Raw genomic sequence first — 25,846 nt, 5'->3', positions numbered from 1 at the left:
GTGCCACACCCACCCTCGGCTCCATGGCCAGGAGGGCAGGCCCGTTCGGCCGGCCCACTGCCCCCCCACTGCCCCTCCTGCCTCTCACCTTCTCTGTCTCTTTGTTTCCAAGCGAACTGACCAATGAGATCCCAGCGTAAGTAGCACCGGGCTCCTCCGCCTCACTCGCACTCACACCTTCTGTGCCCTTCTCTGTTCCTCGCACCGGAGGCAGAGGCGGGACTTCCTCCCCAGTGGAGGATGGGCGGGGCTGTGTGTCCTGTACGGGCTGTTTCCCAGCATGGAAGTGGGTGCTACCCCTTCCGGGATATGTGCTGAGGGGGGTTACCGCCCACCCCTCGGCTGCTGCTCTCACCACAGGAGCATCTGTGTGCGTGTGCGTGTGCGTGTGCGTGTGCGTGTGCGATGCTCCCGTGTGTGCGCTGGGACGTCCGGGGTCTCCCACCAGGAGCCCTCAGTCTCCATCCTCCCCACCTCATTGCCTGCCTTCTGACCCTGCTCCCAGCCTGGGCCATGCCCACCGGCTCTGCCTGCACATGCGAGTCGCACGCGTGTCATTGCCGGGCTCTGTGAGGGGTGGGGCAGGTGGCCACGGGTCCTCTGCCGAGGATGCTTGCTCCTCCTGCCTCCACCGTCGGAGAGGGGGCCTGGGGGCTGCTGCGAGCCACCCTGCACCACAGCCTTTGTCCCCTGCTCACCTGCCTCCCTCTCTTCCTGCTTCTAAGCCCCGAAGCTCCAGACCCCGGGGCCCTCCATAGGTAAGCACGTGGCACCAGCCCTGCCGTCTGCCCGTCGCTCTGCGCTGTCCCTCTGTCCGCCTCCCCCGTGTCTGCCGGTCTGGCCCTACCCCCACCGTCCGTCTCTCAGCCATCTGCCCCACCGTCGGCATCTATCCCCCCTTGCCCGCCCGCCTGCCCCTGATGCCCTCCGGGAGGCCCGACCAGCCCTCTCCCCCCAGCGAGAAGGCGCTGCAGAGCGACCACTTCGAGCTGAGCCTGCGCACCGAGGCCACGCAGGGGCTGCTGCTGTGGAGCGGCAAGGCCACGGAGCGGGCCGACTACCTCGCGCTGGCCATCGTGGACGGCCGCCTGCAGCTGACCTACGACCTGGGCTCCCAGCCCGTGGTGCTGCGCTCCACGGTGCCCGTCAACACCAACCGCTGGCTGCGGGTCCGGGCGCACAGGTCCGCGGGGCGGGGGCCAGGGCGGGAGGCGCCTGGACCTGCCTCAGGGCACACGGGGTCACAGCTGGCGAGGGGGGACGGGGGGACCCCGCGGTGTGCTCGGGGAGCCTGACCCGAAAGGGGTCCTCGGTGCTGGGACCCGGCACCCTGACCTGGCCCGACCCCAGGCCTCTCCGGGGGGCGGTGCCACCTTGTCCTGGCCCCGGGGGATGTGATCGGGCTCAGGACCTGGAGGTGGCGGGTGGGCCCTCGAGTCACCGATGGCTCCCCACCCTCCTCACCCAGGGAACAGAGGGAAGGCTCCCTGCAGGTGGGCAACGAGGCCCCGGTGACCGGCTCCTCCCCGCTGGGTGCCACGCAGCTGGACACAGACGGAGCCCTGTGGCTGGGTGAGTGAGCCGGGGAGACCTGCCGTCTGCCCGTCGCTCTGCGCTGTCCCTCTGTCCACCTCCCCCGTGTCTGCCGGTCTGCCCGGGGGGAGAGGGGTGCTCAGAATCTGAGGGACAGACCCCAGGTGCTGTGGGCCCAGGAGACCAGCACGTCTCTGCTGGTCACCGGGTCCCCCCTGGGCACGCACAGGCCCCGGGTCACTGGCCTGGGCATCGGTGCTGGTGGGTCTCTGCCCACTGCATCCCGGCCTGCCATCCGGAGTCCCAGCAGCCGCCCCTGTGCTTGCTCTGCAGGAGGCCTGGAGCGACCGCCCGTGGGCCCGGCCCTGCCCAAGGCCTACGGCACGGGCTTCGTGGGCTGCCTGCGGGACGTGGTGGTGGGGCGGCGGCCGCTGCACCTGCTGGAGGACGCTGTCACCAGGCCCGAGCTCCGGCCCTGCCCCGCCCCCTGAGCCCGCCCCCGCGCCCACCCTGCTGTAATTATTTTATATTTTTGTAAACGTGTTGCTTTTTTGATATGATTTTCTTGCCTGTGTTTTGGCCGGAGGGACCCTCGGCCTGGCCTCCCTCCGGTCAAGGCAGGCGAGCTGCAGAGGACTCTCGGGCGGGCGTGGCCGCGGGGCGGGCGTGGCTCGGACAGCAGCCTCAGGACACATCCGCCCCGGCCACCGTGTCCAGCCCCTCCGCTGGACGTCCCTGCCTGTCAGCAGACCCCCGCCACACGAGCTCCACCCGACCAGTCTGTGTGCCCAGAGCCGGGAGCCGCTGCCCAGGTGGAGGGGCCTCCCAGGCCTGCCCGGAGCTGGAAGCCGCACCAGGACTGGCCTCGAGCTGGCGGCTCCTCCCGGGCCTCCTGGGCCAGTACTGTGACTTAGAGGTGACGTTCCTGCTGGGGTCCCCGGCACCTGCCCTCGCTGTGTCCGCCACCCCTGGGGCTGGAGGCAGAGGCCAGGCCCAGGACTGTCCGGGGGCCCCGGCCTCAGCTAGCCCTGCCACCGGGCACGTGGCTCTGCCCCTTCCAGCGAGGGCCCAGTGTGGTGTGGTTGGTGTCCACGGCCTGCACGCCTGGGCAGCCTGCGTCCAGGCCTGACCACCAACCAGAGTGCTCAGTGCATTGATTTTACTTGACGTCTGGGGAGGGGGGCTCAGGACGGCAAACCCTCTCCCATCCTGAGGGGAGGGTGGGGGTTCTTGTTGGAGAATGACAGGGCCGGCCAGGTATCTGACCGAGGCCCAGGAGGGGCGCAGGGCCGGCAGAGACGTGTGCGAAGCCGGAACCGCCTTAAACTCCAACATCGCGTCTCCTCCCGACCGGCCTGCACCTGCTGCACTGGGGTGTGGCAGCCCCAACCCCCACAGCTGTGCTGGGCTGTCGGGCCCACAGGCTGAAGGGAGCCCCATTGTCACGTTACTAACACTCCCAGTCTGCCCGTCAGTCACCATGAAATAAAGTCTGAACATGTTAAAGGTGCTGTGTCCATGTGTGTCCTCTCCTGTGGCTTTTCTTAGGCCTCGGCACCCTTACAGCCTCAGACCGAGGGGCCCGGCCCTGGGGTGGGGCTGCCTCCGCGCACTGCCCTGGTGTGCGCACGCGTGCAGTGGTCAGCCATGTGTCTGAGCACAGGGTGGGGCGGGAGCTGTCTGAGCAGAGTGGGCCTGGGGGGAGAGGAGGGTGAGGGTGGCAGGGAAGCCCCTTCACTGGCTGACACCCTCGGCTGTGGGAGACCCTCAGTGGAAGCCCGAGGGCTGGGCCTGTGGAGCAGCTGTGAGCTCGAACCAGGAGCAGGAAAGAAGGGAGGGCCGTGTGGCCTCCTCGGGAGCTCCTGGCTTTTATTGAAGGAACTGTTCTGCCCGGCTGGCATGGCTCGGTGGTTCAGCATCAACCTATGAACTCCGAGGTCACGGGTCGATTCCCATTCAGGACACATGCTTGGGATGTGGGCTCGATCCCCAGTGGGGGGCATGCAGGAGGCAGCCGATCCCATGTTTCTCATCATGGATGCTTCCCTTCCCCTCTGAAATCAATCAAAAAAGAGAACTGGGTTTTTATTTTTTGTAAATACATTTTATTGATTTTTTACAGAGAGGAAGGAAGAGGGATAGAGATTTAGAAACATTGATCAGCTGCCTCCTGCACACCCCCTACTGGGGAATGTGCCCACAACCAAGGTACATGCCCTTGACCGGAATTGAACCTGGGACCTTTCAGTCCGCAGGCCGACGCTCTATCCACTGAGCCAAACCGGTTCCGGCAAGAACTGGGTTTTTTTATTTTATTTTGTGTTGATAGAAAAAAACACAAAATGAAAATAAAAACACCCATGAGCTCAGGTGACCCACCTGCTGGTGGTGTCCGCCTTCTCCTCCCTGAGTCCTAACGGCTTGTTCAGGGAGCGTGGGCTGCGGTGTGACCGGCAGGCGGCCAGAGGCTCTGCCGCTGTGGGCGGGTGCAGGGTGGACAGGCCACGGGTCAGGTGGTGGGCCCCTCCACCTGCACCTCCTGGAAGGTGGTGCCAGAGAGCAGGACCCGTCCGTACGATCATGCCGAGGTGTCAGGAGGCACACTCCAGGGCCCCAGTCTGGAGCTCTGTGCCCTCCAGAACCTGCTTCTTACCTTAACTTCCTTGATGATGCCAGACGTGTTGGTGCGTCACCTCTGAGGAAGTGGGGTGGGGGGCAGCGGGGTCTGGGTGAGGGGGCAGAGGTGACCTGGTGCAGGTGAGCACCCAGCAGCGCTGACACCCCAAGAGCTGCTTGGGGATGCAGGGGAGATGCCTCCGGGACCTCCTGCCCTTTGGGCCCCGTGGCCTCAGGCCTGGCCTCCGGACTCGGCCCCCACACCAGGCCAGACACCTCGAGGCCAGCCTCACAGCAGCAGGCAGGCGGGTGGGAAGGAGTTTTCTGAGGGAGCTGGGCCTGGGAGGTCAGAGGTGCTGTACCAGAGGGCAGATGTGCTCTGCAGGCGCGGGTGAGGTGTCAGGCGGGAGGGGCCGCAGGTGTGAGGACAGCGCAGGCCTTCCTCTCCCTCCATCGGCCCTCTGCTCTGCTCCAGGCTCCCTCTGGCCAAGGTCGGGAACCCCCTATTGTCTTCACTAGCAGAGAGGTGTGGCCAGGGATCCTGGGAGGCTGGTGAACCTTGAACTCTGGCAAAGGTCAGAGCTGTGTACAAACTGTGTAGTCCAGACAATGGTAGCTGAAGCAACTTCCTGTCCAGAGAGTCATTTAAATCCCTGCTGATAAGATAGCCTGTCAGTTACCGGAATTGCCTGCCTGAGGGCTATAGGTGTGTCCAACTGAACAAAAGGATGGCCAGACCTGAGCTGAGTGGAGTCCTTCCTCTTTCTTTGGGCTCCCACCTGGCCCCCCAATTTCCAAATTATTGTCTCTTCTCTGTCATTTGTGCATTGCCCTTCTCCAGAGCTTGAACCCTGAGCCACGTGGGATGTGGTCGTCACAGCCACCAGAGATGTGTCCCCCCTGGGGGCAGCCTTCCCCTCCTGGGCCTCCAGGAGGGTCTCGTCTCCCTCTGGACTCGGCCCGGACCCTGCCTACCTGAGGCAGCAGCCCTCTCACAACAAGCCCCCCCCCCCCACCATCACCGCCTCTTAAGGGCCAGGGTCAGGGTAGGACCCCATCAGGGAAATGTATGCGCTTCCTGCCTCCAAGGAGAGTGTGACCGGAATGGGCACTCCCTGCCTTTGCTGCGGATCTGGCTCCCTGGGAGTGCAAGCGCGCACACACACACACACACACACACACACACACACGTGTGAGCTCTGAAGCTAGCATGCATGTGCCTGTCAGAGGGAGCCACACAGGTGTAACAAACGTCACTGCTCCTAGCACTTGGCACACCCTTAGGCTTGGTGAGAGTGGAGGTCAGAGGAGGGGTCACCTATGACCCTGAGTGACCCCTAGATCACTGAGGGGCTGGACAGAGCCTGATCTGAGGGGCACAGGGGCTTCCCTCTCTGAGCAACGTCCTCAGCGCTGCAGCCAGTGACGGCCCCACCTCCCCCAGCAGCGCCTCAGGGGTGAGGGGCCCAGGACCCTCAGGGTGCTGTGAGGAGGCTGCTGGCACAGTGGCCTCTGCATGATCGTGGCTGAGAGCGTCGGCCTGCGGACCCAAGGGTCCCGTTCAGTACCAGTCCAGGGCTCGAACCTTGGTCGCAGGCTCCTCCCTAGCATGGGCCCTGGTTGTGGGCATGCAGGAGGCAACCAATCAATCAATGTTTCCATCTGTCTTTCCCTCTTCCACTCTGAGGATCAACGGGAAAATATCCTCGGGTGAGGATTAAAAAAACAAAACAGCCGAGACCGGTTTGGTTCAATGGATAGAGCGTCGGCTTGGGGACTGAAGGGACCCGGGTTTGATTCTGATCAAGGGCATGTACCTTGGTTGCGGGCATATCCCCAGTAGGGGGTGTGCAAGAGGCAGCTGATCGATGACTCTCTCTCATCAATGTTTCTAGCTTTCTATCTCTCTCTCTTCCTCTCTGTACAAAATCAATAAAATATATTTAAAAAACAAAACAAACAAAAAAAAACAAACAGAAAACAATATTGGAAAGGAATTGGGTCTCTAAGAACGTGTCAGCCGCAAAGGCCGGTGATCCGGTTCCGAGTTCAGTGTCCAGGGGACCTCAGGAGGAGGGTTTCCGGGGCCCCAGGGAAGCTGTGTGGGGCCCTGTCCGCTGTCTGCGGCTCGGCAGGGCAGGGGCTGTCTGTCATAGAGGGCTGGGGGCACAGACCCGGTGCCTACCACCCTGGTGCACCCTGGCTGGACAGGGGCCAGCCTTGGCCTTGCTGTTCCTGGCAGAGCCCATGACCTCCAGGCGAGAAGCACAGGGACTGCCCTGAAGGGGGCGACAGGGGGCGGATCCCCCAACAGTGTCTGCCCTTCCCGGCGCCATGACCAGGCTCCCCACATCAAGGTCTTCGGACCCGTGTGGACTCCAGCCACGCACTGCACAGCCCGCGTGGCGGGAAACGGCTCTGCTGGCAGACGGGGCGGCACCACAGGGCGGCAGGACCCTCGTCCGACAGAGAGCAGCGGCCTGAGTGTGTGCGCCTGTGAGTGTGAGTGTCCCAGGGCAGGGTCTGTGGGCCGGCCCAGGCGCCCTCCACCCCCCACAGCTGCAGCAAAGCTGAGGGGCTGTCCTCTGCCCGCACCAGGGTCCCAGGCACCCGATGCAGGGGCGAGTGTGCACAGGGCCCTGCAGCTGCCTCACCCTTGCCCTTCTGGCTGGAGATGTGGGTGAGCAGGTCCTCCCAGCCTCAGTTTCCCCATCTGCACTGCGAGGCCTGAGGGTGCATCCTGGGAAAGGGGGCGGGGCTGGGAGGGAGGATGCCTTTCCCCTCCTTGCTGAGGACCAGGCTGCCACCTGGTGGCCACCCCAGGCCCTGCAGGGCCTACCTGCCCAGCCTCCTGCAGACTGAGTAGGGGAGGGGCAGAGGGGCAGGACAGATGGTCTGGGTGGGCCTGTCTCTGTCTCTGTGTCCCCTCACCTGGGCAGATGTGACCCCAAGTCTCACCTGTGCTCCCAACCCTGCCCCGGGTCCTACCATGGGCACCTGTCTGGCAAGGATGCTGAGAAGCTGCTGATAGAAAAGAAATGAAGGGCCCTAGCTGGTGTGGCTCAGTGGATAGAACATCAGCCTGCAGACCGAAGGGTCCCAGGTTTGATTCTAGTCAAGGGCACATGCCCGGTTGTGGGCTCGGTCCCCAGTGTGGAGCGTGCAGGAGGCAGCCGATCAATGATTCTCTCTCATCATTGATGTTTCTATCTCTCCCTTTCCCTTCCTCTCTGAAATCAATAAAAATATATTGAAATAATAATAATAACAACAAGATGTACAATTCCGTTGTTTAAAAAAGAAGGAAGCGGGATGTCGGGATGCCCCCTGGTGCGGCAGAGTCAGAGGAAGCCGGAGGTTTTGCTGTCCACGCTCACACAGCCGCCGGACAAGGTGGACTGCGGCCGCCGGTCACCCAGTCTCATCTGCTCCCGGTAAAAGGCAGCGGCCAGGTGGGTGTGCTCCTGGGAGGCGGTGGTGGCCCTGCAGACTCGGTAAGTAAGATGCTGGAGACGGGCGGCGGGTTGAGAGCCACAGAAGAATCCTATGGTGAAGGTGGGCCACGTGCCCTCCGCCATGACGCATGGGGTCCAGAGTGGGCTGCCCAGGAGAAAGGGTGCAGGGCAGCAGGCAGAGGGGCTGCCCTGGAGAAAGGGTGCAGGGCAGCAGGCAGAGGGGCCGAATGGGCAGGTGTGGGCCAGGCAGCTGTCCTTGGGAGGCGCTGGGGACCCTGCTAAGCTTGGACATGGGTCTCTCCCTGCCAGCTCTCACGGCCACGGGGTCGGCTCAGCCAGCACCGACAGCGTGTGCGGGAGCTCGAGGCCACACACGCAGGTGAGAGGGCTTCTGGGAGGAGTCTGAGGCAGTGCAGGGAGGGAACAGTGAGGTGCTGCAGGGTGCTGGGTCTGGGAAAGGGGTCAGGGTGGTGGTGGGGTTGCGGGCTCTGGGGAAGGGTCAGCTGTGGCTGCAGCCCCGTCCTGCCTGGTGCTGCGGGGGCAGGAGGGCCGGCTCCTGTGTCCGAGGGAGGAGGAGTGGCCAGAGAACAAGCCCGAGGAAAGACCCAGGAACACCCTTCCCCGCGAGGGACCTGGGTGGCCGTTCCCCACCACAGGGTGAGGCTCCTCCTGCACACGCAGGACCCCTTCCTCCCTGGCATCTTCTGCCTGTGCCTCCTGCAGGGTGGACGAGCGTGCCCGGTGCAGGAGGCAGCTGTGCCTGGTCAGCTGCATGTCCTGGAAGAGCCAGTGCCCCAGCTGCAGACCTCGGCGGGAAGAGAGACATTGGGGGAGGGCATGGCAGCCCCAAGGGGTCCTCAGAGAGAGCTGGACAGACATTGTCCGGAGCCCCGCCCCAGGCTGAGGCGGAAGGGACATGCGAGCCACCTGGGCTGCTGGGCGCGCATTTGCATAGACTTGCATGTGTCCTGTCACTGGAAACAGCAGCAGCTGCCCCACACCCCCTTCCAGAGTGACCCAGAGGAGAAGCCAGGTCACGGACCGGCCAGGTGTACCTGCCACCAGGCCATCCGCAGCCCCCGGTGCCACCTCTGGGCCGGGTGCAGCAGAGACACCTGACAGTCAGGGCCCGTGCCCTGTGCTCAGCCGGGCTTGGGCGGCAGCTGGCCCAGCCTGCTTCTGAGGCTCAGGAAGCTCTGGGGGTGGGGAGGGCCTCCGGAGCCCGGAACCCCGTCTGGTCCTCCCAACCCCTCCTGCTCGGCCATGGCCCTGCTGACCACTCCTTCTGGCCTTGGCTTTCTCCTCCCGGTTTATCCCATGAGGCCCGCCCCCTCTCTCGGGGTCACAGCCACACCGGCTCTCACCCTGCGGCCTGCCCCGGCCTGCCCCGGAGGGGCCGCCACGCACAGTGAAGCACTCCGGGGTGCACAGGTTAATGATGCGGATTTTTTAATACATGGAGTTATACATATGTTGACATATATGCGATTTGTTAAGTGTGCTATTTTGTTGTATCGACAACAAGCTTCAAAACTTCATGTCAAATTTGCTGAAGGTGTTCACATCACAAGTTTTACGCTTAAAAGTGTTGAATTTCGAGCCAAAAAAGAACATCTGCGGGAGGTTTTAATTCACTACATTTTGAAGAAAAGTGCTGCTGAATACCTCGGGAAGCTTATGGTGAACATGCTCCATCTCAAGATACTTGTGAACGCTGGTTTAAACGCTTTATAATTGATGATTTTGATGTGAAAGACAAAGAACATCCAGGTCAACTGAAAACATTTGAAGACCAACAATGACAAGCATTATTGGATGAAGATGCGTGTCTAACTCAAAAACAACTTGCAGAAAGATTAAACGTTGCTCAGCAAACAAATTCCAGTCATTTATAAGCAATGGGAAAGATTTTAAAGAAAGGAAAATGGGTGCCACATCCACTGAACGAAAGACAAATGAAAAACCAAAAAGTCATCAATAAAATGTTGCTTCAACGGCATAAAAGACTTTTTTGCATCGAATTGTGACTGGCGATGAAAAGTGGACTTATTTTGAGAATCCCAAACGCACAAAATCATGGGTTGATCCAGGTCAACCATCAACATCGACTGCAAGGCCAGATTGCTTCGGAAAGAAGACAATGCTCTGTGTTTGGTGGGATCAGGAAGGTGTGGTGTGTTATGAGCTTCTCAGACCAGGTGAAACCATTAATACTAATCAATACTGACAACAAATAATCAATCTGAACCACACTTTGATCGTAAAACGACCAGAATGTTCCAGAAGACACAGCAAAGTAATTTTGCTTCATGATGACGCACCATCACACACTTCAAAACCAGTTAGAGACACGTTGAAAGATCTTGTTGGGAAGTATGAACCCACCCGCCGTATTCACCAGACCCTGCTCCTTCAGATGACCACTTGTTCCGATCGACGGCACACGGCCTGTCTGAGCAGCACTTCAAAAGTTACAAAGAAGTGGGAAATGGGGTCTCTGAATGGTCTGCCTCAAAACAAGAAAAATTCTATTGGGACGGTACCCACAAATTACCTGAAAGATGGGGGAAATGGGTAGCTAGCGGTGGACATTACTTTGAATAAAGCACTTTTGATGTTTCTCTTGAAATTATCGTGTTTTCTTTGCTTATAAAATCCACATTTTTAACCAGTTAAAAGTTAAATTGAACTACTAACCAGTTAATGGTTAATCCGAATTATTAACCAGTTGGTGGTTAATCCACATTATTAACTGATTAATAGTTAATCTGCACTATTAATCGGTTGATGATTAATCCACATTTTTAACCATTTAATGATTCGGATTTTATAATCAAAGAAAACACGATAATTTCAAGAGAAATGTTTTATTCAAAGTAATGTCCATCGCTAGCTACCCATTTCCCCATCTTTCAGGTAATTTGTGGGTACCGTCCCAATAGAACTTTTCTTGTTTTGAGGCAGACCATTCAGAGACCCCACTTTCCACTTCTTCGTGTTTTGAAGTGCGGGTGGCAGCACCTGCGTGGGCATCGCCATGGTGAGCCGCACCCCACCTCCCAGGGTGAGCCCTCCGCGGAGCCCGAGGGTGCTCCAAGCGCCTGTGGCATGCGTGGGAGCACCGGAGAGCTGGCCCGACCTGGGTCCGGCGGGGGGCAGGGCGGGGTCCCCGCCAGGAGGCTGCGGACACAACTAGGGCATGGGCGCAAACACCCACAGAACCGGGTGTCCGGCTGCGGACTAGAGACTCCGGTGGCGGTAAGGGGGCCACGCCCGCGCCCCGGGAGCTGAGCCCCTGAGGAGGACTGGCTGCCCGTGGGTGAGCTCAGGTGGCTGGGCTCGTCCCCTGCACCAAACAGCTGCTGTTGGATCCCACTCGGGGGCAGATAATGCACCACCACTCACTTCAAACAGTTAACGACCGTGTGGCTCCATCACCGAGGGGCGAGCAGGAGGCAGCGACGGATGCTGGCTTTCACTCACACAGTTTCTCTGTCTCTGCCCCTCCATCTCTCTCTCTCTCTCTCTCTCTCTCTCTCTCTCTCTCTCTCTCTCTCTCTCTCTCCCTCCTCTCTCTCTCTCTCTCTCTCTCTCTCTCTCTCTCTCTCTCTCTCCCCTCCTCTCTCTCTCTCTCTCTCTCTCTCTCTCTCTCTCTCTCTCTCCCTCTCTCTCTCTCTCCTCTCTCTCTCTCTTATTCTCTCTCCTCTCTCTCTCCTCTCTCCTCTCCTCTCTCTCTTCTCTCTCTTATTCTCTCTCTCTCTAAAAAAAAAAAAAAAAAAAAAAAAAGCAGGGCAGCAGCCTGGAGCTTGTCCAGGAGCCTGCCCGTGAGACCTGGACACTGGACCCGGGGCGGGCAGTTGGGAGATCCTGGTGTCCTGGCCCTTCTGGGACTCCTGGGTGAGGGGCGGGGCAGGGTTTCAGGGCTGTGTCTTGTCTCTCAGGGTGAGAGGCCACCAGTGACCACCTGCATAGCAGGGAGTGACCATGTGCAACCCTGTGCTCCACATGCTTGAGTGTCAGCCTGCATGTGTGACACACGTGATCAGTGAGCTGGTGGCCAGTTGTGCTTGTGCCGGCTCCCCTGTATCTTCCATGCACACAACCCCTGCCTTCTGCACACGACCCCTGCCCCCTGCACACGACCCCTGCCCCCTGCACACGACCCCTGCCCCCTGCACACGACCCCTGCCCCCTGCACACGACCCCTGCCTCCTGCACACAACCCCTGCCCCCTGCACACGACCCCTGCCTCCTGCACACGACCCCTGCCTCCTGCACACGACCCCTGCCCCCTGCACACGACCCCTGCCTCCAGAGCCTCCCCTCAGCCCTGCCTGCAGTGGTCGGAGCTCAGGCCATTCCATTGCAGTCACACATGGATAAATACTTGTTGAATGTGTGAGATGCTCATATGACCACATGTACAACCTCTCATGCCTGGCCCTGCCCGTGATGAGGGCGAGGCTCCGTGCACGTAGCTGACTGGTGTGTGTGCGTGCTGACTGGGAGCAGTGTCACTGTCATGCGGTCTGTGGTCACGGGCACCACCCACCCCAGTGGTCTGTGCTCCGTGTGTTCCCAGTACAACGCTGTTCTTGTGCTGTGATTGGGGGCCGGGGAAGGTGGTGTTCTGGCCCCCACGAGGCCATCTTCTCTGGGGTCCCCACCCCCCCGAGGCTCAGCTGGGTGCAGCAGGAAGTCCAGGGCTTTGGGGTGAGGGGTGAGCATGCTGAGCCATAACCGGCCGGGCCTCTCGTGGCCATGCCAACCTGGTGGTGCAGGGTTCCTGGGGCTGAGAGCAAACCCCGGGCGGGGGGAGGGGGGCGCCTGGCCGGGCTTGTCCCGTTACCAGCCAGGCCCCGGAGGGGGACTGTGGTATGTGGACTGTTGGACACACATCTGCACCTCTGCTTCTGTGCTCCCGTGACCCTCGGTTCCTGGGGTTCAGGGGTTCTGCAGCACCCCAGTCAGGCTTCCCGCAGGATCGTAGGGCCCTGACTTCTTGGGTTTCAGTCCAGTATGACGGCGGCTCAGGAGGAGGGAGCTCTGGACCGGGCCCGGCTCCCCCGTCCCAGGTGCTTCTGGGACCTCCCACCTCCCTTGGGGAGCTCAGGGTCCTGGGGAGCTCAGGGTCCTGGCGGGCAGCCGAGACCCGCACTGCCCAGCCCCTCCGCACGGAGGAGACGGAGTTGTACCGGAGGCTGGGGCCCCCTGCCCTAGGGACTGCTGGAGTGGGAGCCGGGGCGTGTCCTCTGGACTGAGGCTCTCTGGGGAGGGCTGGACCGTGGGCGGGGGGTCAGTGGGACAGGGAGGAGGGCGCACAGGCAAGGACCTTCCCAGATGTGGATACAAAATAATTTATTTACAAACGTACAGTTCCGGGGGCAGGCTCAGCGCCCCCACCCCAGGGAGGGCCGGCCCCGCCTGGGGAAGGAGCCGTGTGAAATGTGACCGTGAGGGTGAGGCCCCTCCCTTCTCACAGGGGCTGCCTCTGTGGGCGATTCACAGCGCGTACGGGGCCTGGCCAGGCGGTGGGCTGGGCCTCGGGCTCCACACCGGGAGGTAGGGGTGGTCTCGGGCTCACGGGAGCCCATTGTTCTGGAGGCTTTGGGGAGCCATCAGGATCCAGCCCCCGAGTGGGGTCAGGTGAGCCATTGGGGTCCCCAGAGATGTTAGGGCTCCTGTGGGGACTTGGGACTGATTCCCAGCGGCCGCCGCACCCCTCCCTCCGCTGTGGGCTGGGTCCCCCATGGGCATGGACAGCTACTCGTCGGCCAGCGGCCCGAGAGGGAAGGTGGCTGGGTAGCTGACGGTGGTGGGCGCGGCGATGGCGGGCGGCCGGGTCAGGCAGTGCAGGCTCCCGGTCCGGAGGGCACACTGCACGGGCCAGAGCACCACGCAGAAGAGTGCCAGCAGCAGGGCCGAGATGAGCGCCATGCGCTTCCAGTCCCCGCAGCGCGCCCAGCAGCGGGCCAGGCGGCCCCGGGGGCGGCCGCTGGGGCTGGGGCTGGGGGCGGGCGCGGCGGGCTCGGGCGGCTTGCTCAGGCCCACGTCCACACACACGAAGCCGGGGGTGGCCAGGCCGGGCGCGGAGGGGGGGAGGCAGCAGCACAGCTTGGTGCCCTCCAGCCACACCGGCTCCTCCCGCCGCAGGTGCGCCGGCATCTTGGCCTGCAGCTGGCGGCTGGTGCGCAGCGCGGGGGCCCCGTCGGCGGGCACGGCGGTGGGCTGCCGGCAGAACGGGCAGGGCACAGCCTCACCGCCCGGCCGGCCGGCCGGCTGGGCGGCCGCCAGCCGTGCCAGGCACTCCAAGCAGAAGACATGGGTGCAGGACAGCTCCTTGGGCGTCTTGAAGATGTTATCGTAGCCGGAGAAGCAGATGGAGCACTCCAGTGGGGAGGCCACCTTCTCTGAGCCGGGGGTGGTGGGGGACCTCAGGCCGCTGACCGAGCCAGGGGACCTCAGGCCACTGACCGAGCCGGGGGACCTCGGGCTGCTGACCGAGCTGGGGGACCTCAGGCCGCTGACCGAGCTGGGGGTGGTGGGGGACCTCGGGTCGCTGACGGAGCCGGGGGACCTGGGGCCGCTGACCGAGCTGGGGGTGGTGGGGGACCTTGGGTCGCTGACGGAGCCGGGGGACCTGGGCAGGGGGGCTGTGGGGCTGCCCAGGCGTGGGGGCAGTGTGGCCGTATGCCACACCTGCTGGTGAGACGACATGGCTAAGAGCTGTGGGACAAAGAGAGAGACTGTGAGTGACCCCAGGCTGCCCCTTCCTGAGAGGTCAGCCTGTCCCTCTCCCCTTGGCCCAGGAAGGACACTGCCCACCTGTGGGTGCCACCTGCACCCTGTCCTACCCCCTCCAGCACCTCACGCCGAGGCTGGGGCAGGCAGCCGGATGGGTCTGCGGACGGATGCCATGTGCACAGGGTGCCGTGCTGAGTGCCAGGGGGATGCCTCAGGCTGGCCCTGCCCTGGCTGGGCGCCCGGCAGAGGTGGAGTGACCATTCCCATCTGGGCTCCGCCAGGCCGGGCCAGGTCATGGGATGTCACAGCCACGAGCAGAAAAGGCAGCTTGGAGGGTGGGGGACTCAGCCAGGTCACCTGGCAGCGGGCCTGGGCTCTGGGTCAGTGAAGTGGGTTTGACACGGATCCCAGTGTAGGCACGTGGCTGGGTGCCAGGCCTGGCTGGGGAGGTCAGCACTGGGCCTGGGGCTGAGCCAAGCCGGCCTATGGGGGATGGAGAGGCCTGAGCAGGGTGGACTGGTGGCCCGGGGAAGGTTTGTGTCCCAGCCGTGCCCCAAACCCAAAGGGCCAGCCCGTCTGCTGGTGGCAGGGGCCTGAGTCAGCCCTTGGGACTCGAGGGGAGGATACACAGGCCTCTGTCCTCGGCCCGGCACACGGCTGCCTCCTCCTGTCCCATCCCATTCCCATGGGACCCTGCCTGTCTCCGGGCCGGGCTCGGGTGGCCAGCCTGCTGACAGGAGCCTGCCCAGTGCTGCACCCGCCCCTCCCCTGGGCCTAGGTCTCCACCTGGTGGACAGAGGCGGCCAGTGCCTTGGGAAGACCCCATCCCTGGCCCCGTGGAGCTCAGGAGGCCCCCGGGGCGGCCGGACCATGACGTGCTGTCAGTGGGGGGATGACTCCAGGGTGACATGCATGAAGGCTCCCCATGGCTGTCCCGTGACCGAGCCTGAGTCGGGGTGCGTCACTGTGATGTCACGAGTGCCCGCATCCCAGCACGGGAGGTCCCCGTGCCCTGGGGACAGGGTGTCTGCGGGTCAGGCCGTGGCCGCGGCCAGGTCTGGGGGACTGGCTGCCCGCCCCCACCCCCCCGGCTGGCAAGCCCACATAACCGGTTCCTTGGCACGGAGGCCCCACCCCAGGAGCTGCCCCACCCCGAGCCGGCCCCGGTGAGAGGTGAGAGCCAGCTGAGGGGCCTTACCTGGCGGCCGGGGGTCAGCGGGGCCGGGCCATGGTGCTCCTGGCCGGCCAGGGCCAGCCTCCGCGGCTCCTCGTTCTGCTCAGGCAGTGCTCTCCGGCCGGGCCCAGCCTGGGCTCCACACGCAGGTGTTCCTCCTCGGCGGTCGCAGCTGTCTCGGCGGCTGGGCTGGCAGGTGCGCCTCTGCGTGTTCCTGGCAGGTGGAGGGCAGGGGTTGCGTGTCCCAGTGTGCGTGCCGAGCAGGTGTGAGTCCTTGGGCTGGGCCCCGGCAGGTGTATTTATGGACTCAGGTCATGCTGGCCGGGGGCGTGGCCTCGGCCTCGGGATTGGCTGGCCTCCCGTCCTCTGCCTGGTGAGCTGGGCGCAGAGGGTGAGGTGCACAGCGGTCACTCAGGCCTCCACAGCCTGGACAGGTCTGGGAGTGGTGCCTGGAGCAGCCCTAGGCCTCCCAGCCCTCCACTCTGCACCTCAGCCCAGGTCCTTACACCCTGTGATCTCACTGATGTCCCCTCCACAGCCCTCATTCCTGTCCCCCACCTCATGTACACGACTGCTGACATGTGTGTCCATACGTGTGTCACCCCAATGTTCACACGCATGGCTCCCCAGACCTGGGATTCTGCTGCCCCTGTTCCCGCCCCCACAGCCTTTGGGTCCAGGGACTGGGTGAGAGGTCAGGGCTGGGAGCACTCCCAAGGAGTGGGGTCAAAGGTAAGGGTGCCTCAGGGACCAGGAGGGTCACAGGACTGGTTTGGGGTGACTGCTGCGAGCACCCTGGTTACACATGTGGGACCCTGGAGCCCAAGGAAGCCCCCGACCCACCAGGGGTCTGGAAGTCCTTCTGGGATGGGAGCAGTTTCAGCCGGTCAGCATGGGGTCCTGCAGACCTCGGGGCCGGCTGGGGCCTGGGGGCTGGGCTGAGGGGCCAGGGTTTACCCAGTGGCACAGACTGCACCCCTCCCCCACCCGTGCCCCGATGTACCCATACCTGACACCGCCCCCAGCCCCTGGGGTCATGCAGGTTGCCCCCCCTCGGCCGAGAACAGTGCACACCGGCCTGGACTCAGGACCTGGGCCCCCTGCTGCTGACAAGAGACGGGAAGTGTCCTGGTCCTGGTCCCTCTGCTCCGAGAACCTGAGGCCCCTGGGAACATCCCAGCTCCGAGGTGACCGGGCTCCTCAGGGGCCAGTCAGGGGCCAGAGGCGAGGGGAGCGGAAGGCCCCAGGAATGTGCCGTGGTGTGGCAGGAGGCAGGGCCAGACCTGGAGCAGCCATGGCTGTAGGTGTGTGAGGCCCCACGTGTCCTGTGTGGGGACCGGGGGGAGGGACACACACACACACACATACACACACATGGACACGCACACCCAGCACGTTAGCCTGGCTGAGCGACAGCGTGTTCCCGTGTGCAGGTGCATGGACCTTCGGAGGGGAGCATGGCTGCTGATGGGTGAGGCCCTCATGGCCCCCACCTTGCAGCTCTCTCTGGGCCCCTGGCTGGGCCCTCTGCCTTCACACCTCCTCCTCAGGCCCCACCCAGTCAAGCCCTGAGCCCCGCCTCCCAACTGCTACAGGTGGTCTCATGCTGACCTCTGACCCCTGTTGGCTCTCAGGGAGTCTCCTAGTTCTGGGTGAATGAATGAGATGCAGCTGTGACTCCAGGGCGCACCCCCAACCACCTCACCTCCTGGGGCATCGGGGAGACCCAGCCCCTCATGACATGGGCATGGTGCCCACCCGCCTGCTTTGGCCTGAGCTGTGACCCAGAAATCACCCCCATTGTGGCCCGTGTGAGGGCCTGGAGTCCAGGTGAGGGCTGAGGGCTGGAGACAGGAGGGGCAGTGCAGCCCCCACTCAGACCACCTGCCCTGCCAGCCCCCACACTCTCCCCTCTGGTGCCCAGCCCCTGCTGTCTGGCCTGGGGGCTCAGGGTCATGGGCTGGCGAGTCCAGCAACACCACCTGTGCTATCTGGGGCCAGGGTGCCCCCCACCCCCAGGCTCACAGGTCAGGGGAAAGGAGCCCGGTGTGGGGCTGGGGCTGGGGAGGGTGTGGAGAGGGCTGAGGGGACCCTGGGCTTCTGGGCGGGAAGAGGTGGCGGGTGGGGGAGGGCCTCCCTCCTCCAGGGCCTGGCCGGCCAGACCTGCTGTCCTGGTCGAACACGGTGGCTTCCTGTTTGTCCCCGTTACCAGCCTGGCCTGGTGCCGACATGGGAGCAGAGGGCATGAGCTGTCCTGGTGTGTCCCCCACCCCACCCCGGCTGGCGGGCTCCTCCTCCTTCCCCATGGCCCATGAGCAGCCGGGAACCCTGACCTGGTCTCCCCACCCCAGCCGTGGAGTGGAGAAGCTGTTGGGGCTGCTGTGGGCAAAGGGGGCGACCAGCACCTCCACGTGGCACCCCGGGACACTCCCCCCCCCCCCCCCCGGCACCCAGGATCCCAGCTATGCCCGCCTTCCCTCCTCCTCCAGGACGGGTACTAGGCCCCACCCGCCACTGGTTCAGTCTGGCCAGGCTCCCTCCCTGCTGGCGGCGGGCAGACCGCAGCTCAAGGACCGGGTGGCCTGCCTGCCAGGGCCTGGCCCTGGGGCGGCTGCTGGCCACGGGCGGGCAGGCAGTTCCCCAGCACCATCCCCAGAACAAAGGACAGAGGCCTGGGAGCCTGCCTGCAGCCCCTGCTGTGCACCCCTCGCCTCCCCAGCCCAGCAGACATCCCCCCAAGAGCCATAAACCTCAGACGGGGTGTCCCAGCACAGGCAACAGTGGACATGGGCTGGGCCAGGCTGTCAGGCCAGCTCTGGGGTGAAGCCCTGACTCCCCGTGGCTAGCCACCTGCTGCACACATCCATGTCCCCTGCTCACCAGCTCCTCCAGCTGGCACTGCCCACTGGGCACGCCTCCTGCGCCCATGGGTGTCCTGTGCAGGGGCCCCTGGCCACCCGTGGCTCCCACGCTGCCCACCAGCTGCTCCTGCTACAGAAAACCCTCTAAGCAGCAGCCGCAGCGTGCCCATCGCAGCCGAGGGGTCCTGCCTGCCCGGGAGCTGGGAAAAGCCCCTTCGCCGGAGAAACGCCGATGGTGGGGCTACGTGGGCTCTCCCCACGCCCTGTCCCCGCGAGGGGCAGCAGCTGGATGGGTCTCAGCCGGCGCAGCACAGAGGGGCCTGTGGTGCAGAAGGACGTTTATTGGACCAGGTCTGCGCTGGCTCCCTGCTCTCGGCTGCTGGGCGGGAAGACAAGCTCGAATCTGGACGCTGGACGGCTTCCCCAGCCGAGGGCTCGGGAGGCGACCACACGGGCCCTCCTCCGGCCGCAGACGGGGACGGACACTGAAGAAGAAACTGGGCTGCGGCCGGCGCCGAGCCCAGCGCGGGAAGTGGCCACGACACTCCTTCCTCCGGAGCAGCCGCCTCCCTCCGCCGGTCACGGGACCAGACGCCCAGGCAGCGTCCGGGCGAAGGGGGCTCGGAGGACATCCCTGGGGCTGGGCTGAGCCCAGCGCTGCAGGCACGTGTGTCCTGGGGGGATGGAGCCCAAAGGCTGGGCTCTGGGTGGGGAACAGACTTTCCTACAAATGAGTTTTTGCTTAAAAAGAGTCCGAAGTTGGCTGGAAACCAGCAAACACCTGCAACTCCTGGAACCAGGGGCCATGGGCTGGGGGTCGGCCAGGACAGCCCTGTAGGTGCCTCGGCCTCGGGACCGGTCCCATCCGACACCGGCCGGAACACCCAGTGGCCCTGGCCTCACTGCCTCCGGAGGTGCTGACACGGCTCCGCAGGCAGAGCGTCTGGCCGGCGCTGCAGCAGGGAGCAGCCTGCGGTGCCTCCGTCTCTCCTGAGGCCCAGACCCCCCAGCCCGGCTCCCAGCCAGTCTCGGGGACGCCTGCTGTGGTCAGTGACGCTGAGCGGCCGCGGGCAGGACTCAGCACGCAGGAAGCTGGCCGGGGGCCACGCCGCGCCTGCCGCTGGGGCTGAGAGCGGAGCTGGGCCAGTCCAGGCCTGTCGAGGCCTGGGGGGCACAGCTGCCCTGGGCGGCCTCCGTGGCGGGCGGGCGGTGCAGAGTGAGGTGCGCCTCTCAGACGTTGCTGACCCGGGCCTCCACCAAGGAGACGGCAGCGGGGCCCGCGTCCCGGTCCGAGGGCCGCTCCCGCCGGACGTAGCGCGGCTTTCGCACTGAAACGCAGGGGCAGGTGGGTCAGCGTGGGGCCGGGGGGGGGGGGGGGGCAGGCCCCACTGGCACCCCGCGCAGGGGCAGGTGGGTCAGCGTGGGGCCGGGGGAGGGGGGGGCAGGCCCCACTGGCACCCCCGCGCAGAGGCAGGACACGCCTGACCCAGCAGTGAAAGCCCAGGCCTCGGGCAGAGCAGGGACTTGGCAAAGGGCCAACCCAGGAGGCGGGGTGACCCGAGGCCCCATGCGGGGTTCCTCCTCCTCTCCCTCCTCCCTCCTCCCTCCTCCCCTCGCTTCCCCTCCCCCTCCCCCTCCCCTCTTCTCCCCCTCCTGCTCCTTCCCCCCCCCCCCCCAGACTCAGAGTCTCAGAAACCAAACGGAGGGCACAGGGCACGGGAGCCCGGCTGATAAGGGAGGCCTGGCCGTCGGAGCCGCCAGGGGTGGAGGCTGTGAGGCCACTGAGTCAGGTCCCGCTTCCCCTGTGGCCGGAGGCAGCGATCCACAGCCGGCAGACGTGAGCGCTGACGTACCTGAGGACTGCGGCGGGGGGATCATCGCGGCCTTGAGAGGAGAGGACAGTGAGACTGGGGCTGCCGCGCTGAGGGACAGACACGGGACAGACACGGGGACAGACGCGGGGACAGACGCGGGGACAGACTCGGGACAGACACGGGGACAGACACGGGACAGACATGGGGACAGACGCGGGGACAGACTCGGGTCAGAAGCGGGGACGGGTACAGGCACAGATGGGAGGGCACTCGGCCCACCGGGGTGACTTACGGCTTCGCTGGGCTGCAGGGCGGGGGCTGCGGGAGGAGCACAGGTATCACCGGGGGCCCCTCAGCCTGTGCCCCTCCCCCGGGGGCTGTGGGCCCCACATCTGTCAGCCGTGCCCTCACCTGGCCTTAAGGCCACATTTCCCACCTGCACGCGGGTGGTGGCCCAGGCGAGCCCACCTTCCCTTCAGCAGCCACCCGTGCCCTGCCCGGGGTCGGGGCTGGGGCGGGGGCTGGGGGCGAGGACGCACCTCTGTTCCTCCCGTAGCAGAGCCGGGGCAGCTTACTGCTGCGCTTGAGGTAGAAGAAGCCGGCCACGGCGAGGATGAGGCCCGAGCTGACGAGGAAGGTCCCCAGGAAGAGAGAGGCTGCCACGCGAGGGCCCCCTGCAGGCAAGGCCCCCTCAGCCCTTCCTTCCACACTGGGCCCCGGGGGCGCGGGCGGGCCTGGGGGAGGGGCACCTGAGTGGCTGCCCGGGGCCGCCAGCCTCGAGGCCAGGGCAGCGCACGCCACTCAGGAAAGCTCAGTGGGCATCAGGTAAGAGGGGGGTCCTGTGCCCGCCCCGGGACCCCAGAGCTGAGGGCCCTTGTCTGGCTGCAGTGTCTGCACCTGCAGAGCCCCCCGTCTTAGCAGTCAGGGACAGCACGGGACCTGGGCGTCTGTCCTCCGCCTCCGAGAACACACGTCCGGTCACACGGACAAGGGACCTGGCGGGCTGGGAGTGCGGCAGAGGGCGGACATGGCTCTCAGGGCTCCCCCTGCTGGGACCGTCAGGGTGCACGGGGAGGCCCTGGCCATGCCCACCGGCAGCCCCTGGCCCTGACGTGGACATGGCCCTGCTTGGCCAGCACCATGGTCGGGTCGGCAGTGGGACTGGGTCCGACGATGGCCCCTCCCCACGCCCCGTGGGCAGGCCCTGCTCGAGCCTGGGGGCCGGCGCACTCACCAGGACTCGGTCGCCCAGGCATCCCTGTGCTCCTGTTGGCGGGGGACTGCTCGCCCTGGCCAGCCACTGTGGGGGCACACCTGTCAGTGCGGACCCGCGGGGTGGAGCCCTGGAGCCCGGTACAGCCCACAGGGGCGCGGGTGTGACCGGGAGGCAGAGGGATGGGGAGAGGGGTCCGGGCGAGCCGAGGCCTCGGGGAGAGCGGGCCAGATGGGTGCGGGGAGGGGCCGGGGAGGGGCGACCTACGGCCTCTGCACTCGGAGCTGCTGTGGGTTCCATTCCTGCACCGCACGCAGCTGGCGCTCCCGTCCGCGTTCCAGCGCCTGAAGCAGCCTGTGCGACAGAGGCAGTGAGGAGGCCCCGGGCAAACCCTGGCAGCTCGCGCCCGCTGGCGCCTGCCAGTCCGTTCCCGTCTGGAGGTCGGGTGGCAGCAGAGGCCGGGCCTCTACAGCACAGCCCTGACCGCCAGGCTCAGGCCACCCCACAGGGCCTGGACCGCTGCACCCCTCTCCGCCAGGTGTGGCCTCCGCTGCCCTGCCCCTCCGTCGGGTCCCACATCGTCCAACCCCCCCACACCTGCCAGCTGCCACCAGCAACCAGCTCTGCCCGGCCAGTGCCCGGTGGGCAGCCCGTCTTGCCAGCTGCACCCTTAAGGCCAGGATTGTATCCTTCACCCTGAATGTTCTTCACGTCCTCAGCACTGAGCACGGAGGCCGGGCAAACATGCTCCACATGCGCCTCCCTGGGGGCAGAGCCGGCCTCTCGCCTCCCACACCTCCGGCTGCTCAGCACCAGTCTCCCCAGGAGCCCTGCCCACCAGCCGCGAGGAGGTGGCCACGCCAGGAAGGAGGCTTGCATGGGGAGCCTCCTGTGCCGTGCCCTCTGACCCCCCGGTCTGCAGCCTGCTGCCCTCACGGCTGTGAGAGCTGTGAGGCTCAGGCCAGATGCTCACCTGGGCCACACAGGCCTGCGCCGGGGCAGGTGGTGTTGGTGTCCACCACGTCCACACAGCACTGGGACTGCTGGCCCTGGAGGGGAAGGCCGGTCAGTTCCCAGACCAGAGACCCCGGAGAATGGCTCACCTCCAGAGGGGGCTGGGCCGCAGGCTACAACCTCACTTCCTGGCACCCAGGCCACAGGGCAGGGCACCCACCGCGCTGTCTGAGGACTTGCTGGCAACTTCCACCAGGAGGCCGGCCAGGAGGACGGCGCGCTGGAGCGCCATGGCCCAGAGCGCAGGGTCCGCAGCGGAGAAGGGCGCGGGGCTGCCGGGCGGGGGACCTGGCCTGGCCCCGCAGGACGCGAGCTGCAGACATCCAGCTCCTTGCAGCCTGGCGCTCTGCGGTCAGGAGGCTCACGGCCAGGTCTGAGGCCTGCAAATCAAGGTGCCAGGTGAGGCCTACGGCTGGTCACGGGTCACATGGAGTCTGACCAGGCCCGGGCCTCGGCCTCCGGTGCTCAGGGTCCCCTGGACTGGGTTTGGATGGCTCCCTCCCCCACAGCTTCCCGAGGGAGGAGGGCTGGCAGAAAGAGTGATGAGCCGTCTGCACAGGAGTGCAGGCAGGGCTTGGCCGTCCATCCCTTGTTGGTCCTGGTAAAACCCTAATCCCTGTCTTGAGCCTCTCCACCCGACGTGGACCTGCTGGGTGAGAGGGTGCCTCTGGGGCAGACACAGGCTGGTCAGGGACCCTTGGTCAGGACCCAGGCCCAGGCTCCCGCAAAGCTCCCAACACTCACACCCGACCTCCCTGTCAGGGGACTCAGAGCCAGGCTGTTGTGTCCCTCATGCAGCCAGGCCCACACGACCCGTGAGGCAGACAAGCTTTAGCAGACTCCTGCCAACTTCCAGGGGGGACCCCAACACCATCGCCTGGCACACGGCAGGCGAGTGTTTTCTTGCAGGAATGTCGGCTTTAGGAACACAGTGCACAAGTAACCGATCGCTGCCCTCCTTCCGCACAGGGAAAAGCAGGGCCTGGAGAGTAGGCTGTGGGGCCTTCCTGACAGGCAGGCGGTCTTCACGCTGTGTGCTTGGGCCTCTCCTGGGTGGGTGAGCCAGGACAGGGGCCTCCCCTCGACCTGCACCCTGATCCGCCAGGCACACCCTCCAGTCTCCCTAACTGCCTCCCCCAGGCCAGGGCTTCGCCTTAGGGAGTCCAGGGCACAAACATTCAGCCACACAGGAGATCCCGGCCACGGGCTGTTTCTTGGCACCATCGGCAAACAGTTCCACAGCCGGACACACTGGTCAAAACTGGTCCGACAGCCTGTGCCGGCCACTGCAGGGGAGTCACACCTCAAAACCACGGACGAAATGCAAGTCATTTTCTATTTTGGACCCAAAGCCAAATAACTGGGCAAAAGGATGTCTACAAGGTCAAGAGAAATTTGGCGAGAATTTAAACTGAACTATTTGTTCTTTCAAGTTCTTATTTTCCTTCGGAAAACCGGTTTCAATTCAGAACCGTCTTCAGGTCATGGCGATTCTAAACACGCCAGGAGGAAGGGTAATGGAATGGGATGGTTTTGGTCAGCTGGTCAGGGGCTGGGTCCTGGCAGGACGACCATGCCCACAGGATGCCCAACAGGAAGGCTTTGCTGGGTGTCCACCCAGAGCAGGGGACCCCTCCTCCGCCCCCTGCTTTCCAGGCCTGAGGCTGAAGGGGCGTGGGGAGCGTGTGGTCCAGCGTGTTTCAGGTGCGATGGCCTGCCTCTCTCACGGCTGCAAGTCACCGCCCGCGTGGGTTTGGCTGGCCGGCTAAGCCAGCAAAGGGAGCCAGAGTGAAGAGCCGCTCTAACACGTGCTTCTCCATCTGAAACCCCGACGTGCTGAGCGAACACAGTGCTGGCACACGCTTGACTGGACGAACGGGAAAAGGTTCGGGGCCTGGCCGGGAGCTCAGCTGGCCAGAGCGTCATCCCATACACAAGGCTGCAGGTCTGATCCAGGTCAGGGAACATACCAGAGGCAACCAATGAAGTAAGTGGAGCAAATAGATGTTTCTCTTTCTTTCCCTCTCTCTCTCTCAAACCAATCAGCAAGTGTTTTTAAAATGTGTTTTTTTATTGATTTCAGGGAGGAAGAGAGAGATCGATCCCCAGTAGGGGTCGTGCAGGAGGCAGCAGGTGCCCGACTGAAAATCGAACTGGGACCTTTCAGTCCGCAGGCGGACACTCTACCCGCTGAGCCAAACCAGCCAGGGCAGGACCCTGTTTGAAGTTTTGGTCTGTGACAAGGCAGAGCCCGCGCTGCCCACGCTCTGGTGTTCACCGGCCAGGGCTCTGCGTGTCCATCAAAGGCACCAGCCACTCGGAACCACCTGCCCAGACAGCCCTTCGCTGTGCTTTAGGGAGGGATGGGGGGTGGGGGGGAGGTGGGTGTGTGCCCGCCAGGAAAAGGGCTTTCTGCGCATCCCGGCTGTCTCCTCCTCCGCTTCTGAACACAGCGAGGCCGGTGGGACCCCGCTGGACCCCCGCCCGCGCGGTGACACCCCAAGGACAGGCGACACCGAGAACCACGCGGAACAAAAGCGAATTCGATGGGACAAGGCGGCTACAAGTTCGGTCACAAACAGCTTCGGGCAGAAATTGCGTTTACCAGACGCTGCTGCCTGAAATGCTGTAAAAATCGTACCCGAACTCCCTGGTCTCCATCACGTCGGAGCTAAAACACCTACTCCGTCCTCAGGCGGCGACGCTCGGCTGTGACCGACGGCGAAACCTACGTTTCGGCCAAGCCCAGGCTGTGGGGCGATGAACGCGGAAACCCCGGGGAAGAGGCCGCGGATCCCGGACGGTCCGGCGCAGCGGGCGCCGTGAGGCCCGGGGGGCTCGGGACGGGGTCCCAAGTCTGGCTACGGAGGCTCCCTCGTGTCCTTTGTCCGGTCCCCGGCCCGCGCCCAGCCCCGCCCCGAGACCGCCCTGCCCGCGCGGCGGCGCCTCCAGGCCGCCTCGACCCCCGCCCCCCACCTGCCCCCCGGCCCCCGCCGCCCGCCCACCCCCAGCCCTGCACTCACCCCGGCGCCCCTTGGGTTCCTCTTTCGTACCCCCCGCCCTCCAGGTGGTCGCGCCACGCACCCTGGGACTTGTAGTCTCCCCGCTACCACAGCCCGGGTGCCAGGGCGCGAGACTACCAATCCCAAACTACACTTCCCGGCGGTCTTCGCAAGAGCCCAGTCTCGCCAGGTGGGTTCCGGTACAGGATTCTCGCGAGGCTTTGTGAGACGCGCGCGGAGCGACCTGGGAAGTGTAGTGTAGGGCGCAGGGGTCCTGGCCTCCGGGCCCTGTGCTGGGCCTGGGAGGGAGGAGGTGGAGGGGAGAACTTCACCGCTCCGGACGCCTCGCGCGCCGGCGCTCTTGGCGTTGCTAGGAGACCGGAAAGCCTGGCGGCGGCCGGACAACAGCGGGCCGCCAAG

General features: G+C 64.6%; 3 protein-coding genes across 20 annotated transcripts in view; 1 reads left to right on the top strand and 2 right to left on the bottom strand.

Annotated features, from left to right (window-relative positions):
• Positions 1-3,039, top strand: part of AGRN (agrin) — a 31,977-nt gene extending 28,938 nt beyond the window's left edge. For 3 of the 8 annotated variants that reach the window (XM_084874256.1, XM_084874255.1, XM_084874261.1), the window contains 5 exons: positions 113-136; positions 726-758; positions 959-1,183; positions 1,469-1,572; positions 1,867-3,039. In XM_084874256.1, coding sequence (XP_084730382.1) covers positions 113-136; positions 726-758; positions 959-1,183; positions 1,469-1,572; positions 1,867-2,024 — 544 coding nt within the window. In that variant the 3' untranslated portion in view covers positions 2,025-3,039. The remainder of the gene's footprint in view (positions 1-112; positions 137-725; positions 759-958; positions 1,184-1,468; positions 1,573-1,866) is intronic. The other 5 variants (XM_084874260.1, XM_084874259.1, XM_084874262.1 and 2 more) reach the window with 2 other exon arrangements.
• Positions 3,040-12,947: 9,908 nt separating this feature from the next.
• On the bottom strand, positions 12,948-18,635 carry RNF223 (ring finger protein 223). 4 transcript variants are annotated; one of them, XM_084874269.1, is made up of 4 exons: positions 16,532-18,635; positions 15,547-15,736; positions 14,092-14,330; positions 12,948-14,037 (listed from the first exon to the last, which is right to left on the bottom strand). In XM_084874269.1, exons 1-4 carry the CDS (start codon positions 16,558-16,560, stop codon positions 13,368-13,370), a joined length of 1,128 nt encoding a protein of 375 aa, XP_084730395.1. In that variant the 5' UTR covers positions 16,561-18,635; the 3' UTR covers positions 12,948-13,367. The 4 variants fall into 4 exon arrangements, with proteins under 4 accessions (XP_084730395.1, XP_084730396.1, XP_084730394.1 ...); XM_084874270.1 differs by having other exon boundaries at positions 12,948-14,064; positions 14,182-14,330; XM_084874268.1 differs by having other exon boundaries at positions 12,948-14,330.
• A 479-nt stretch (positions 18,636-19,114) lies between these two features.
• Positions 19,115-25,574, bottom strand: LOC311617676 (uncharacterized protein C1orf159). Of its 8 annotated transcripts, none has more exons than XM_084874276.1 (9): positions 25,448-25,567; positions 22,550-22,804; positions 22,384-22,459; positions 21,678-21,764; positions 21,432-21,497; positions 20,737-20,931; positions 20,490-20,515; positions 20,237-20,267; positions 19,115-19,711 (listed from the first exon to the last, which is right to left on the bottom strand). In XM_084874276.1, exons 2-9 carry the CDS (start codon positions 22,745-22,747, stop codon positions 19,614-19,616), a joined length of 777 nt encoding a protein of 258 aa, XP_084730402.1. In that variant the 5' UTR covers positions 22,748-22,804; positions 25,448-25,567; the 3' UTR covers positions 19,115-19,613. The 8 variants fall into 8 exon arrangements, with proteins under 8 accessions (XP_084730402.1, XP_084730400.1, XP_084730405.1 ...); XM_084874274.1 differs by having other exon boundaries at positions 20,737-20,871; positions 25,448-25,566; XM_084874279.1 differs by having other exon boundaries at positions 22,585-22,804; positions 25,448-25,564.
• Between the last annotated feature and the right edge of the window lie 272 nt (positions 25,575-25,846).

Source organism: Pipistrellus hanaki, assembly GCF_964339955.1.
Source record: "Pipistrellus hanaki genome assembly, chromosome: 2".
NCBI classification, from domain to species: Eukaryota; Metazoa; Chordata; class Mammalia; order Chiroptera; family Vespertilionidae; genus Pipistrellus; species Pipistrellus hanaki.
This window is presented reverse-complemented; position numbering and strand designations above follow the sequence as displayed.

Coding starts and splice junctions, on each gene's coding strand:
- RNF223 (XM_084874268.1), bottom strand. CDS start 16,560: ATGACCCCAGGGGCTGGGGGCGGTGTCAG. Junction 15,737..16,531: donor GGGGCTGGGGGCGGTGTCAG/GTATGGGTACAT, acceptor TCCACCTGCCAG/GAACACGCAGAGGCGCACCT. Junction 14,331..15,546: donor CGCTGACCCCCGGCCGCCAG/GTAAGGCCCCTC, acceptor TTTGTCCCACAG/CTCTTAGCCATGTCGTCTCA.
- LOC311617676 (XM_084874276.1), bottom strand. CDS start 22,747: ATGTCTGCAGCTCGCGTCCTGCGGGGCCAGGCCAGGTCCCCCGCCCGG. Junction 21,498..21,677: donor CAGCTCCGAGTGCAGAGGCC/GTAGGTCGCCCC, acceptor GTGCCCCCACAG/TGGCTGGCCAGGGCGAGCAG. Junction 19,712..20,236: donor CCCCCCGCCGCAGTCCTCAG/GTACGTCAGCGC, acceptor CCTGCGTTTCAG/TGCGAAAGCCGCGCTACGTC.